The 16,600-nt window shown below is 37.2% G+C and overlaps 1 protein-coding gene across 3 annotated transcripts; it reads left to right on the top strand.

Annotated features, from left to right (window-relative positions):
• The first annotated feature begins 8,407 nt into the window (after positions 1-8,407).
• On the top strand, positions 8,408-13,486 carry LOC108228760 (AN1-type zinc finger protein 2A-like). 3 transcript variants are annotated; one of them, XM_017404370.3, is made up of 10 exons: positions 8,408-8,575; positions 9,120-9,222; positions 9,306-9,400; positions 10,755-10,886; positions 10,971-11,122; positions 11,202-11,327; positions 11,433-11,508; positions 11,613-11,689; positions 12,897-13,027; positions 13,171-13,486. In XM_017404370.3, the coding sequence occupies exons 2-9, from the start codon at positions 9,168-9,170 to the stop codon at positions 13,006-13,008; spliced, it is 825 nt and encodes a 274-aa protein (XP_017259859.1). In that variant the 5' UTR covers positions 8,408-8,575; positions 9,120-9,167; the 3' UTR covers positions 13,009-13,027; positions 13,171-13,486. The 3 variants fall into 3 exon arrangements, with proteins under 3 accessions (XP_017259859.1, XP_017259858.1, XP_017259860.1); XM_017404369.3 differs by having other exon boundaries at positions 8,409-8,575; positions 12,897-12,981; XM_017404371.2 differs by lacking the exons at positions 8,408-8,575; positions 9,120-9,222; positions 9,306-9,400 and adding an exon at positions 9,920-10,049 and having other exon boundaries at positions 12,897-12,981.
• The last annotated feature ends 3,114 nt before the right edge of the window (positions 13,487-16,600 follow it).

The raw sequence follows: 16,600 nt of genomic DNA, 5'->3' as shown, positions 1-16,600 counted from the left end.
ATATATATATATATATATATATATATATATATATATATATATCTCAAAATACTGCTTTGTTCCACATTCCCAACGTCTGCGGCCTAAATTCTGTCTGCTCATTAGTGTTTTTCAAAGAATTAATTCGACTTTATTTATCCCAAGTCTGGCGCTGTCGTAATGTTAATCAGAGTTGAAATTTCGCACCCCACTCACTCCCTGACCCTTGGCTCCCGGATTGGCATGTTGTAATAACCTGAATCTCTCAACAGAAGCTGCGATAATTGTTACCCTATTAGCATGCAAATTGTTTAATTAATATTATTATGAGGAAGTATATAATCCGCTCGTCACTTGACCCCCCCCAACCCCCCACCCAAGCCCAAATAACAACCCTCTGTACATTTCAGCGTGCTCAGCCCTCCATTTTAATGAACTCCTCAGAAATGATCTCGTGCTTTTATCCATATGCCTTCGCAGCAGAAGCGTTTTCTCTGCCTGTGTCCGCTTGAATTTCAGCACTCAACTAAATAAGATGTTGTGAGCAGTTCTAACTCATTCATTTAATTCAGTACGTCAAAAAAAATCAATGGACCTGTATTATATTATAATAATCAATAAATAAGAGCAGTGGCTCAGCTTTAAGGCGCAGAATGAGAATCAGCCCCTGACTGTCTCCACAGTCTCCAGAGACGCTGCATTTAAATCCGTTTTTCTCCAACATGACACTGTCAGATCCGAGCTTTAATTAACCCGATAATAAGGCGAACAAGGCCAGCATTCAGCCCCATGCTGCCCTGCCTTGTTACCTTTTTATGACTGTTCTGTTGGACAGCTGTTCAAAGAAAAAAAGACATCATTAACAAAAAATAAATAAATAAAACTTTTTTTTATTACTATACAGATGTATTATGAAAAAAACACATTGTTGCATTTTGCATTGTCTTTATGGACCAACTGAGCTGCAATCCCTCATCACACTTTATATGGGGAACTATATGTGTAAAGTTCAAATGCAAACTATTTGATTTTTCAAAATAAACAACCTAACTTTAATTAAACACGTGGTTATTCTTTTGTTTTGTCTTTCACTGATTGCATCAAGACTTGACCTTTTATCACCTCTCACCTAAAATATACAAATTATTAGCATTTCCTAATAAGAGCCCCTTCATAAAGGATTCATTAATAGTTTATAAACATGAGTTTGTAAAAAATTTAAAAGGCATCAACAATCATATAAAAAAACAGTTATAAAACAGTGAGAGCAGGCCCAATATTTAGATGAATTGCTGTACTTTAATTAATTTCTTCATCATTTAAATTTTAAAAAACAAACATTTGTCTGTAAGTTACCTTCATGGAAGCACCTGTTGAAGATACAAAGTTTGATTTGGAAAAAAAAAAGTTATTCAGTTAAAAAAAGTAATCTGAGCAACTAAATTACATTTATGTAAATGAATAAAAGTCCAGCACATGATCTGCTTCAAAACAGTATTTTATAAATGATTATATAAAGTGTTTACAAACCAGTTTAGAAAGCATTAATAAACCCTTTACAAAGAGACCTTTATTAGGAAGAGGTACCAGTAATTGTTTAAAAAGCTTCTCGAGTCATATAAATCTAAAGACGCGTGTCCCACTGAAGCTTGAAGTGTAGCTTCTATATCAGAGTCAGAGGGTTTTCTTTGCTTTATTTCTAATCAGTTTGAAATAATTTATGGGAGTGTTGCTTTAATCTCTTTAGGGTGGCTGCCTGGCTGTGAATCCTCCACTCAGCCCAGTGATGAGTTAGGTAAAGATGGAGCAGCAGACAAACTTCCCACTCAGTCAAACCTAAGGCCCAGATGCTTCGTTTCGGGTTTAAATTCATCAAAGTTTCATGCAAAGTCTTAACTCTCTGTTCCTGCACCATCCCTTTACCTAAACACACGTCTTCAGTCTCAGTATTTGTTGTTGCTCATCTGTTTAGCCGCCTTTAAGAGGATTTTGCAGCTACACACCTGACTCCATGACCATATAACCACAAATCTGATATTCTCAGGCTTTCAAACTGAATATAGGTGTTGATGTGATCCACCTAAATCCCCCACCCCACCCAAAAAAAGTCACAGGCCTTATCTACAAGCCCATCCAGTAATGATGCCTACTTTAGCAGCACAGAATCACATTCATTTTTAATTAGGCAGGCAAATTAATAGGCAGCAGTTTAGGAGTTTAATTACTCAATTAACTTCACGCACGTTAATTTTTAACTATCTAAATTAGGTTGCACATTATTCGATTTGATGATAATTATAGAATTAAATATAAATTAATTGTTTTTGGGATGATTTGGATGAACTAGATGCAGTCCCAATTAAACAGCAGGAAGAAGAAGAGGGGGAAAAAATGGTTGCCATCTTAAGCTCACAAATCCTTTTGATTCGATTTTAAGGAAGAAACTCTGCCTGGATTTTTTTTTTTTTTTTTTCTTCTCTGATCCACAAATTCTCTCTCCCTCTCTAATCCCACAATTAAAAGTTTCCTCCCATCTAATTATCTGTAATTGTGCCGCTGTCAAAGTAGAATGGAGAAGTGAAAGCGATTGATTTGGACTTTTAATTCAGTTCATTTCTGATAGAAGAGAAAGTAATTCCCTTCAAATTACCTCATTCAATCCTGACACCCTAATGCCCTTCAAAATCTTTTTTTTTTTACTCCGCAGCATTTATATATTAAAAATGAAGCTAGAATGACTAGTGCCTCCTAATAATAATAACCAAACTTCCATTAGAATAATAATTTCATTTCAATTAAAACTGACTTATCACCTTTGCTAAAACGTGCTTAATATGCCGAAAATTATCAATGCTTGAAGGAGCCCAAACTGGGGAGTCTAATTGTAATCAGCAAATCAGAGGTGCTTGTCGCTGCCGCGCCTTTGCAGAGAGGCAGCCTCGGAAATAGAACTAATTTACTCAACTCCCCCGGGAAATCCGCTCAACAGATTAACATTTTCAAAATATAGTAATGATATAATTTGAGAAATGGTGACGCCAATTTGTGAGAAGCCTTTGTGCGGAATAATTTGCTTTTTTTTTTTCCTCCTCTTCCTCCCTTCGCCACCGCCTGCGTTTTGCCCCCGTTAATTACAGCTCCGCAGATGAAGGGTGTGCTGTTTGACTCACTGCTTATTATTCAACTTCAATCTAATAATTCAACTCTACAGGAATAAGGAGGGGGGGGGGGGGAAGTGTTGTCTAGCCCAATTTTTAAGCCACCCTGCATATAATCCCAAATGGATATGGATTGGTGGAAATCTGAATAGGTGCTTTTAAACAAGCAGTGTGTGCTGTCACTGTGTGTGTTATTTCTGCTCACATGGAGCCTCTGTGCTGTAATCTGTGTGACTGCATAAGACTTGTGCTCACACATGATGGGTCTGTTTGATCTGAGGCATCATGGCACCGCAGCCAACATCCTAAATCTTCTTTATATCAACATCAAACTTTAGAGGAAGATGTTTGAACGCAATCCGCCGCACTTCAGGTCACTTTGGGCCTACTTTGTGTGCAGGCAAAATGAGTTTACACAACTTAAGTTTAGAGACGAAACAACAAACTTGACTTTTAGCCACCTTTTAAACAGACTTGTTGCTTCATGCTTCTGTAGCTGTTGTTGCCAACTTGGAAGTAAATGCTCCACACTTATATAGCACCTGTTTAACCTCTACAGGTTCTACAATGTTTATAATGTTTCTCATTCGCCCATACTTATACAGTGCTTTCCAGTACAGAGCCCTTTTATATCCCTCTGATACACACACTAAAAGCTGCTGCCTTCTTTTGGTAATTCAGTTGCTGAGTTAAAGCTGTTGGTTTGGTTTTGCCAAATACTGAATCCAGAAGGTTTGACTTAGTATTTGGGTTGTTGTTGAGCTGTCATTTTTCAGTCTGCTATTTTAAGCTGGAAGTTGACCAAATTGGACTTGACTGGACCTTTGCTTTAGAATATAATAAGTAAAGGTATAAGAAACAACCCATAAGCAGATGTTTAACCTGGTTGGCTTTGTTAACACCTTTAGTTTTCAGTAGACAGTGATTCTGGGTTCCTAACTAAATATTAGCTGGTCTTAGCTGACGCTAATAATGGTTTGTACCAGCTACCAACCCAAGATGTAATTATCTAATAAGGCCGATTTTGGGTTGTTATTTTTAACTCAACTTTTTAGTGGCTCTAAATCAGCAAACTGGTCAATTTCACACTATTTCTGGGTTAAAACCATACCCATGGTTGGCTCTGTCCATATTTGACACAGCACTGAGTTACAGATTAGGTTGTTTTTACCCCAGCAGGTTTTAGTGTGCACCAAGAAGCAGTCAAAGTGACTGCATGACATTCTGCAGTCTTACAAAGAAACTGTGCTGCAAACATATGAATTTAAACACTGCCGGCTGACTTTGTGGTTCATCCACAAATCATTTTATGGTAACATCCTGCACAAACACAACCACATTGACATGTTTTATTCACAGGGCTTCATTGTAACACACCTTTTAAGACACTCACCTGTGCCTTGACCTTAGACTGGGCCTTCACTGAACCCAAACTCAAAGAGCTGCATTTTAAATTGTCATTACAAAGACCTGCTGTGCCCTCTAGTGGCTGTTTGCTTTCCGTTCCAAGCAGGAGGGCTAAAATGTAGGTTTCACAAACAAATGTGAAGGGCTTCATGAAATGTGACACAAACAACCCAAGTTCATGAGTTTATTTTAACCAAACTTTCTGGAGAATGAGCTAGAAGAAAACGATGACCCCTGACCTCTTGATACAACCTGAAATAACTTATGAAGTCCTTTATTTTGGCCAACTTATATTTTATTTTGATATAATAAAAGAAAAACTCTGGTTTCACCACATAGTTTGTATTATTAGAAGCCAACACGAAATGAAAATATTTTATAAAGTATTTCCATAAATGTGTTTTTTTTTCCTGTGGTTAAAGACATTTTACAAAGTGAATTATGCACAAACATAAAGGTCTGGAAGTGAACCGGTTAAACCAATTAGCTCTTTTTGAATGTAGCTCAAAATGTAAAACAGTTTGACAATGGTAAAATGTATAGTTTGTTGAAAACTTTGTAAAAAACAGAAATAAGTTTTACTTCTACATCCTAAAATGCACTTGTCTTAAACAGACATTGTAAACAGAAATGGATATAATGCTCAATTGTATTTTAATAACCATAAATGTGCAAAAAATCAGCTGCAGCTCTAATGCCAGACTGTAAATAAATGAACCAGCAGTAATTTACAGTAAATATTTTTCTTCCTAATTGGTTGGGAAAAGCTGTTTGCCACAGGAGAAAGGGGATGTGTGTGAGAGTGTGTGAAAGGTGTGAGTTTCTAAAGCCGTGTCCTCAGTGATGCAAATTAAACTTACAATAAATTAATTACAAGTTGAACCTGAATTAAAGGCAGACGGGTTGTTCTTTTCTCAAAGGCTTCCTGGTTCAATCCCAGAATTTCCCAAAATGAATGTTGAAATGTTCTTTAGCAAAATGTTGAATCCCACTTTTTTTCCTAATGTCTTTCCTAAACTTTGTCTTCTAAATAAAAGTAAAGCATCACATTGCTCCATGTGGACTTCAACGGAAAACATGTTTTAAAATTCACCTTTAGGACACATATTCTTATAGAGGGGCAGAAAAAAGTACAACAATGTACTAAATTACAAGATGCCTGTAATATATTTTGAGACAGCTGGAATGATAAACTTTATTCTGGACTAAATCTTTAGCCTGTTATTGTTACACAGACATGTTTTATAATTTTTTGCAGTAATTATAATCCATTCCCTGTGTGGTTTCTCAGCAGCTCAGTGAGCAGCTGCTTTATGAAGACTTCTGCTGCCATCAGCTGGTAAAACCTGCAGACACCAGGAGATTCTCTTCATGCATTAATCATCATTTTAAGTCATTGGTTTGCAGGAGATTTAACCTGTGTGAAACAATGCTGAGGTCAGTTTCTCTCCAGTATATTCCCTCATCTAAGAGAGCAGACCAGACCTAACTCTAAGAACATCTAAAAACCATTTGTCAGAAATTGTGATTGGATTATGGGACCTCTGTTTTAATTATTAACGTCATATTGTAATATAGGAATTATATGGCTCTATTACACTTTTTAATAAAAGTGAGTTATGCACATTTACACACATTTCTGTACTTAAAATACTCTACTATGAATCCAATAATTTAAAGGACAGAACGCACATATATTTTTTCCAGCTGATGAGTCAAGGACAATTTGTTTGAGAGACTCCAACACTGTAATTTAACAGCCAGGGAATTACATTCATTTTAAGTCACATTAGGCAGAAAATAAATTTCGACACAGTTAAAACATAAATAGAGACTAATGTGCTTCAATTAGAGCACAAAAAACAAAATACTCCAGTGTTCAGGTTGCCTTACTTGTGTAAAGGTAGTGAACCAAAAGCAGTTTCCAGCCCCGAAAAGAGACTTTAAGAAATATTCAACTTTTCAAACTAATATTACTTCTCTTTAAAGTACTACACATATAAAACTATATTCATTTAATAAGCCATTCTTAGATATTAAATTGTTAAACATAAGAGGCAAGTATAGCACCCAATTAGTTTGTTTAAGAGGATATGATTCTTTGAGGGGGTTATGATGCTTTTTAACCAAAGTGTTTTCTCTTTCCAGCTTTTACTGATGTAATAAAATCATAAAACCAGAAATCCACACTAAAGGGAATTAAGTAAATATTCCCCGGGAGCTGCCTGAAATGTCTCATTGGTAGTATTTGTCTTTATTACTTTACTTAATTTGATTGCCAAACTTTACATCTGTAAAGTGATGGGCTGGGCAGCTGACCTGATGCATTATGGGCTTGATTCAGGGCAGCTTGTCCAACTTCAAACAGCGCTGTGAGACTTCACGGTGTCAGATGGCATTAAGACATCATGAGAAAGAGACAGCTGCATTCAGGACAAGTCAGGTGCTGCAGACGCTCTCCTGCAGCTGCTGCACCTCTGTGGTGACTCAGCTTCGGTCTGATTGGCTGAAGGCTTCACTGACACACATGATGTGTGGAAAGGTTTACTCTTCAAGCTGGGTTTCTTTAATCCACATCCAGACTTTGAAGTCAAAAAGAAATGAAAAAAGTGACTGCTTCTGGTTTAATATTCAGTCCAAAGTTTTTGGAAATATGTAAATATAGAGATCTTTTGCTTAACCCTCACAACTTTGCTCTTGTGTAGATTTGAAGTCTGAAGTAAAAGAAAAATCAATCTGCATTTTAAATGAAACTGCTGGAGAGATACATAATGTAATTTTACTGTTTTGTATTGGAAATACATGTTGTAACTTTTTTGGTTACTCATTTAGATAAGTAAAATGTTTAAATAGTAATAATTACAAGGAAAGTCACCATTTTTGACAAATGTGATTAACAGGATTAATTTATCTGGTTTTGGTTTTTTTTTCAGTTAAGAATATGTAATGAATACACAAATTTGAATGGTAAATGGAGTGTACTTTATAGCACCTTTCTAACCAACCAGATCACTTAACTTCCTTTACAACACCTGTGCCCTCATTTACCCGTCCTCATCCACACACATTCATACAGCACTCTACAAATCTAATCTGAATAAATCATTCTATAGAGTCTAATCAGTGTTTTAGATCACATCCATACACTGATGGCAAACATTGGATGCACTGAGGGATTCGGTGTCTTATCTAAGGATATTTTGACATGTGGCATACTGGAGAAATTGAACCTCCAAATATTGGTTGGAGGACGCCAGCTTTAACCACTGAGTCACAGCTGCAGACTGAAACACTAAATAATCACATTTTCTCACTTTCAATTATCTTTGGTATAATAAATAATTAACATGGTCAGAACATGACGAGCTGCACTGCTAATTTGTCTAGCCTCTGGTAATTTATTTGAACTGTTTAATTAATTTATTTTTATTGAATATCTTGTATGATACCACCTGTGTTTCTAGACTAGTGGTGATGAAATCAATTGCATTTGAGCATCAGCAGAGTAGCTTGGATACACTGTCTTAAATTCAAATATTAAATATTTACTCCGATTTCTTAACAATAACATATATTCTGGAAAAGCCACACATGATGTCTCATATCTAATGAACACACTATATGTGTAAAAACATAAATTTATCTGAAAACAGTTGGAAAACTTCAGCATTAATTTAATTTAACATTCTTTAATCTCGTCCTAAACGTATTCTAAGGGTTTTTTCATGGTGTAAAGATCTGGATCTTTCTAGAGTTCACTCGTTTGTTTCACAAAACCGCACCAGTCACGATGAGTCGTCATGTAGGACGTCAGTGACGTCATGGCGTAGGCGGAGCGTGCGTGACATGTCAAAACAGGAGTCAGCTCTGCGGCTAACAGATGAGGCAGCGGCGCAGAGGGGTCTGTACGTACGGTACGGACTGAAACGGACAAGCAAAAAAAAAGTAGCTTCACACAGATAATTTGGAAGAACTTCGTTTTCTTTTTGACATCTTAATAAACGAAAATCGAGCAAGAAAGTCGGAGCAAGGTGAGTAAAACTCAAACAAAAGCGACGGTTAGTTGATTCATCTTGTGTTAGCATAGCAAAGCTACCAGTGAGAAAAATAAATTTAAAAACAAAGTGACTTTCTTATAACAGTCGCTTAGCGTGTTTTGTTCTGGGGACTTAAAAAGATATCATTTAAAGTTCACTCTTTTCGCTGAAGTTAATTTAAGTTAAATTTGGTTTAGCCTAAAGCTTCGTTGTTTTGCCTCAATAATACTACATGTTTATTTATCTGCTATATTCTGGCACTTAAACTTGGCTTTATTTTAATGGTTTGACGCAGTCTTTTCCCCCTGTTTGAAACCGTCAACAACATGAGTTGTTATTGATTACATAATCGATCAGCTGTTAGTCTCATCGCGTTAGTTAGCTTAGCCAGCCTGCTAGCAATTTAGCAAACTCATTGTTTGTAGGTCCTGGAAGTCACGTGACTCAGCACAAGTTAGAATAGAGCCCATCCCTGACAGATCCTTTAAACCTTCACTTCACTTCACACAGTTCTACTTATTTGTATATACTGTTTTAGGTTGGATATAATTAATAATAAACTGTCAGCTGAAGATAATTGGCAGAAATGGAGTTTCCAGACTTGGGAGAGCACTGTTCTGAGAAAACCTGCAAACAACTTGGTGAGTACGATCTGAAATAATCATAAAGAATGGGGTGTTTGTTTACCGTGCCAAGTCTGATCTAAACTTAAACATTTTTGCAGATTTTCTTCCGATGAGATGTGATGCCTGTGAAGAAATATTCTGTAAGGATCACATAACCTATGCAAATCACAAATGCACATCTTCCTACAAAAAGGTGAGTGACTACAAATGAATGTCTAAAGGTTATAAAGTGTAACTACTCTTTTAAACATGTTTAATCCCATTTGTGTTTAAACCAAATCAAGGGATTGCAAAATAAACAAGTGCACATATAAACATCTATAATTATAGTAAATTAGTTTGATTCTTGGTTTATCATTCACTTCATTTAAATCACATATGCAGCGGTGTTGCAGTGGGCCTATGTGTGCTTTCTGATTTGAAAGAATACATATATTTTTTACTATATTCACCTCTGATTCACAAAATCCCCAACATATTCAAATCATCCCAAACTATTGCAAAATCTATGTGTCACACTGTTCAAGTTTTGAATAGCTAAAACTAAGATTTTCATTGGGGCTGACTGACTGAAAGGCACAGGATTAGATTAGTCAGAAGTAAACCAGAGGGACAACTCAGGTTGAGACAAAAGGCAATTTTCGATTGTTGAATGTAGCACAACCTGCCTCGCCTTAATTTGATTCTGCACTCTCTCTGTGATTTTTCCATACAACTGAGTGCCGTCTTGATGTGGGCGGGATCGTAGCAGGGCTGCTCGACACTCCTCCGATGTCATTTTTTTGGCGACACCCAACAATGGAGGAGATCGAGGTCATTGTTTGCCTGATGCTCGATCTATGGTTAGTCATTCACAAGTTCAGTGAGTCAGAGCTCACAAGGCTTACCCTAAACAAAAAAAAATGGATAAAAGCAAATCTGTGTGGCTGTAAAATATGGTGGATGAAAATGGCGGTTTGGAAGCAGTTGCTGCCATGACTCCTCCAGTGGTGTGGCTCTCTGGCCAGTCAGTGGCCTGCAGGCTGCTAATGTGAAATTATCAGCTCAGCTCGCTTGGAACCTCAGCCAGATAGGTCCTGGAAGCGGGTGGGATCACCCAATGGAAATCTCTGAACCCACGCCGGGTCGACCTGAGTGGGGCCGAGTCGAGCTCATGGAGAAAGGGCTAAAGTTAGAGAGGCAAAGCTGAGGTGGTGTGGATGTGTGAGGAGGAGTGGTAGTGGATATATCGGACAAAGGGTGTTGAACATGGAGCTGCCAGCGAGGAGGAAAAGAGGAAGACCACAGAGAAGGTTCACAGATTTAGTGAAGGAGGATGCTATTAATTGGGTAAGATGGAGGCAGATGATTCACTGTGGCAACCCCTAAAAAGAGCAGCTCAAAGAAGAGTTAATGTTTTTGATTGAATTAACTTTGTGTTTATTGCTGTGGGATTATTGTGTGTTTATGTTTAGTGTTGTGTAACTGCCAGTGTACTTGTATTATGCAGCTGAGTTGGTTTTTCGTGGCTAAATAATGTTATTCTTGACTTGTTATTTTTTTTGTAGGATATCCAGGTCCCAGTATGCCCGTTATGTAACACCCCGATTCCCATCAAGAGAGGAGAGATGCCTGACATTAAAGTTGGCGAACATATCGACCGGGACTGCAAATCAGACCCTGCACAAAGAAAACGAAAGGTCAGAATAAAACTCTTCACTTTTACTTATTGTGACTCAGAACAAAAAAAGAAATACTAACTTTTTTTTTCCATTCCCTTTTAGATATTTACAAACAAATGTTCTAAAGGTGGCTGTAAACAAAAGGAAATGATCCGAGTGACCTGCGACCAGTGTCATTTAAACTACTGTCTTAAACACCGACACCCATTAGACCATGATTGTAAGACTGATGGCAAACCTCTGTCCAAAGCCGGGTGGGTACAGACTCTGCTGTTCTATCCGAAGTACCACAATTAGGGCCGGTGACTGATATTAGGTTGTGATTTCCTGTAGACATGCTGCTGTAACGAGGGCCCAGGGTGGTGCTGCCTCCTCTGCCTCTGCTTCTCGTTCATCCGGTGCAGGAAACCCCAGACCTGTTTCTAATGGTGTCAGTTCAAACAGGGCTCACAGCACTGGGTGAGTAGTAGCTGTTTTTTTTTTTTTTTTTTAAAAAAACAAATAGTCCGCTTTCCAAATCCGTAACAGCCTTACTGATACATTTTGTGTTTCTGTTCTGTCCAGCTCTCTTCAGCAGATCCCTACTTCTGTTTCAGCACAGAATGTAATCCCACCCTCAGCATCATTTCAAGCTGGCATGGTATTCACATCACTAAGATCACTAGAAATTATTATTTTTTAAATCTCCCTTATAAGAGAAAAAAAGGTGCAGGTAAACATGCTGCTCTGCCGTTTTGGTTGCAGACAGAGGAGCAGGCGTTACAGAGAGCTCTGGAGATGTCTTTGGCTGATTCGAGGCAGACTGTGCAGCCGACCCTCAGGTGAGTCTGCAGCAGCATCATCTCGGACTTCCTGTCATTTCAAACCACTCCCGTCTGCTTTATCTTCAGATCGTGCTTGTTGATTTACAAACTGTAGATTTAACATTAATTAGATGTACTTTTTATGAGTTAAACATTTATTCTTGCACTCTTAATATAAAGCTAAACATGTGTTTTACCAAAATTGAAAAAAACTCTTAACCTATTTGGACAATAATGAACCCAAATGTTCTTAATTCAGATAGCTGTACTTCATACAGCGATTTCTTTAGAGCATTCAGTTTGTAGTTAGGTGTGGCAGAAACAAAACTCTGAATCCACAAAGTCAGATCCAAGGCAGCTGCTTTTAGTGAGTCTTGTAGTGTTGGATATGTTGGATTGTACCCTGGAAGTAAGGGTTATGAGAGTTGACCAAAAGTTTAGCCTGTAATTTCACTTTACCAAACTCCACGGGGCTTAAATATTTAATAATCCTCACATGCATAATGGAAATCTTATTCTACTTGTGAAAATGTTTTAGTTGGCAGATTGCCTTCAAGGAAGACTCTCGAGTTCCAGTCTTCCATATAACTGAGCCAAACTGAAAGCAATTTTAAATGTGATTTCTTAGCCATTCGAATGGCCTAATAATAATAAGAAGCTTCGGTTTGTCTTTATTTTACAGGATGTAAGAACTCTTACAGATTCTTTGTTGACATTTTCTTCTTCAGTTTTGCTTTCAAAGAAAATCAACATAATAAAACAAGCCACTGAAAGGCCTAACGTTTGTTAAAGGAATGCATATCACCCGCCACCTTTCATGCCAAAGCTTTAGACTAAAATTCACTGAGGTATAGCTATTTTTCTGTATGCTGAGGTCAATGAGCTGTAAAGGGTCCACTCCAGTTTCGTTAAAATTCGTTCAGTGATTCATGAGATATTTTTCTAACAGTACAAACAAAGTCGCACACAGACACAAACACCATCTCTTCGCCTTTACCTTTTGTTGGCAGGTGATAAGACTTTATCTGAATGTTCATTTTGATTCAAGTTTCAGTTCTTATTATATTTATTTAGCCTGTAACAAACCCTGGTTGTGGCGTTCATCCCTTGAAATAGCTCCAGTATTTCCAGGGATGAACACAGATGAGTAATGACTGTAATAAGGTGGCACCTAAAATAAACTAAGGTTTCCCAGATGTTTTCATCCAGCTCGTTTTCATCTCAGCCCTCAGGAACAGGAGGACCTGGCTCTCGCTCAGGCTCTCGCTGCCAGCGAAGAAGAATTCAGACGCCAGCAGCAGAGACAACAGGTACCCGGAAAGCTTATGCATCAGTAGCATGCTAACAGGAGCACATGTAGGTACATGGTTGTCTTGGCAACCCTGTCATTTTATGGGGGCCAAAGATGAAAGACTGATCCATGCTAAGTTTTTATTCTGCTGTTGAAAATGCGTGAATGAAACAAACTTTGATTCTAATCTGGTTTTCTTTTTGTTTAGGGGAGGGAGTCCAAACAATCTACCTGCAGCCTTTCTTAATCTCCGAGCACCATTTATGTTTCAAGCTGTGCTAATTATGTCCTAAAAAACGCACATCTGAGATGTCAGAACCCAGGACGGGGGATTTTTACATGAAGAACTACCACATAGCTGAGATAATGCCGCCTTCTACACATAAAAAGCACATCCACTTTTCAGCAGGATCTGTCATTTTTACTGATTAGTTGCTCTTGTAAATATTTTATAAAGCAATCAGAATGAATCTATTATATTGCCACATGTGAATATTGAATAAATTAAAGCTGCTCTTACAGTTTGAGTTTGTCCCTTCATTGCCCTTCTGCTTAAATGTAACAGTGATGAAGCTTTTTATTCAGGCAAATCAGGAAGTCCATCAGGAAATAAATTTATTCAGCTATTTAGCAGAAACTGTCAATGGTTTGAGAAATTAATGCAAGTTTTTCTTTTTTTTGTCCTGCTCTGCTTGTGTGTGTGATCCATCCACAGCTAAGTCTGAATATTTATTATTTTCCCCAACAATAACAGACTTTCACTCACTGGTTTGAAGGTTTTAGCCTTTAGGGCTTCAACAGGAGAGGTCAAGCTGGAACGTTGTCATGAATACAGATCATCAACAGAGAGAGGAGTTTTATTTTATTTTTACTTCATTTCTTAGTTTTACTCAGTTTTTACACTTAAAACTTAGTTTGAGTTAAAAGTTAGTTTAACTCAACCCATCTGAGACAACCAAATTCTTTCAATCATTTGAGTTGAGCTCAAACACCTGAAATATGTGATATTAATTTTAAACTGAGATTAATTAAATCTTAAAAGCTGAATAAAAATAGGTTTTGTTTGCTTGGTTTCCCTCAGTTGTCCCAACATCCAACTCAAAGCTTCGTAGTTCTGTTCATTTAAGAAAACAAACTTAAATAGTTCAGGTTTTATAAACTCTATGCAAACAATGTTTGCAACAACTAAAGCAGTTTATTTTATTATTTTACCCTTTTTTACTTTCAGTAAAGCTGTAGATTACAATCAAAGTAAAATTATGTATTTTTTGTAGTCACATAATTTAATTTAGTGATCTCTCTTTGCTGGTCTAATATTTGTCATAATAGTTAGCTGTTATATATGTCTGATTTATTGATCAAATAAACTATTTTAAATTAAATAAAATCAAAATTGAAACTGAACAGCAGGGGGCAGTAAAACACCATCAATAATCCTGAATTTACTTCCACAGCAGGATCAGTTTGTATTAGAAAAAAATCCATGTTTACCTGAACTGAACTCTGAGTTGTTTTCTTCTGTCATTGAAACATTTCAGCCCTTTTCATCATTTTCTGCTTTTTGCTGCTATTTACACAGAATAAACAGAAGATGAAACATCTGAACTGTTTGACTTCAGAGCTGTGTTATAAACAGACAAACAACAACAAAAAAAAAAAAACAAGTTCTGTGACATTCACTGACCAAAAGCCATTTGCATGAGGATAATTAAAATGCCCACTTTAGGAACAAGCAGCTTTGGAGCATGAACTGTAACCTGCAGCAGCTTTAATGTGTCACAAAAAAAAGTCTAATTAGCTTCATCAGATGTCAGTGATGTGGTTACTTATCATCCTCTGTCAGTAATTATCTGTATATTCAACCACGGCAGCTCCATTGGAAAGTAAATTAATCATCATACAAATAGTATGCAATATTTCCATCAGCGCACATTTAATTATAGCACACAAAACTGCACTTAAGATCTGATCAGTTGTAGCATCTTACTGCATGAATTTACATATTCATGAGCAAAAAGTGATTTCTTTGGACTACAGGAAGCTTACACAGAGCTGCAGCTCATATTTATTTATTTTGTACAGTTTGTGGACTAAGATGCTTAATCTGTGCATTTACTGTATAAGAAACAACATAGTAGGCAACTACGGACAATTTTAGCACATTTTATTGGTGTTTTTTTTTTTCATTTCTTCTGCAATAACTTTATTCCTGTAGTCATCACTACTGGAGGAGCAGTTTCAGCACTGAGTAATGCAGACAAATACAGCAATTTGTCCCTAATTATTTCTGCTTGTTGGTGACTATGAACACATCCACTGATTTCAGTAGTCAGAGATGAAGAGCACAAATTACTTGAAGTTAAAAATGGCTGGAAATTGGATGGTTGCATCACATATTAGACAGAACAGTGTTTCCCTGTAAAAGACGTAGCAGTCATTTGTGGGTTTTGTGGAAACAGGTTATAAATGTAGGAAATCTGCAGTTTTAAAATGACAGAATAACCTTTTTTTGATGATTATAATATGAGGTTGACAAAAATTATAGCCACTGGTTTTCCCAGAACACTCTCAATGACATCATTACATAATAGCTTACCACAAAAAAATCTACCCATTACTGCACTTTTTATACATTATTTCATGATTTGCTCTATTTACAATTCTAAGAAATACTTTAGGATTATGACAAAAGCTAACATGAAAAAAAAGCAGAAATTATCTTTGTGATGTGTTTTAAAGGTCACTCTGTGTGTGACACTCTTGACAGGTTGAAGAAAACTCCTGGTTGCCTCTCTGGCTCCGGCCTTGTCTCTGCAGGTTTCAGTAAAGCTTGTGATGGGGCTGTTTCAGTGTGTAAACTTGACGCGCCGGGCTCTCGTGACAAAACAGCTTCTGCTCAGAGGGCCACACGGAGACGTGATCTCCTCGGCGTCTTTCGGATTTGTTGCAGTGTCATCATTCAACCCTATTTCAACTGAAATGATGTAAAACTAAAGGTCTTAACTTCTTCGGTTCCAAGTTTATAGAGCTGAGTTTCCAGCATGCAGCTGCGTCTCTACCTGCCTCCCTAAGTGCTGCTTTAAATGAATCTGCCCATCTGGTGAGAGACACCAAGGCCAGTGTTAACAATGCCCCCACAAATGCATCATTTCCACATACTGTTGTAAAACATTTTCTGAAGACAGGATTGGCTTTCTGGGTTCTTGGGGAGCTGAGAGAAGCAGTAAATTGTTTTCTTCTTCAGAGTCAGTATGTGGTCAGGTTACTCTGAAAGGAAACCTTGATTCAGGGAACATGTCAGACATGCAGAGTGAGACAGCAGATGGCAAGCTGGGAGCCGCAGGAGTCATTTTGTACCCGCTCACACACCCTAAATGGTTTTATGACTGAGATTTATAGATTCAAATCTGTTCTTTTAACCCTCCTACACTGGAAAAAGTGTGGCCCAGCTTAAATTAAAAAAATTGATGTCCATTTGTTGCATCTAATATATTTGACTTCACAGAATCTAAATAAAGTGGTTTGGTACAACATGACTATTTAATATTGACTCAAACCATATTACTTTACTTGACCCAATATTAATTCTTCACCTTTATCCAAGTTAAATTATTTACATTTTAGTTTTGGAACCAAAC

The sequence above is a fragment of the Kryptolebias marmoratus genome, linkage group LG12 (assembly GCF_001649575.2).
Source record: "Kryptolebias marmoratus isolate JLee-2015 linkage group LG12, ASM164957v2, whole genome shotgun sequence".
Classification (NCBI taxonomy): domain Eukaryota; kingdom Metazoa; phylum Chordata; class Actinopteri; order Cyprinodontiformes; family Rivulidae; genus Kryptolebias; species Kryptolebias marmoratus.
The sequence above is the reverse complement of the archived record's forward strand: the minus strand, read 5'-3'. Positions and strand labels throughout refer to the sequence as shown.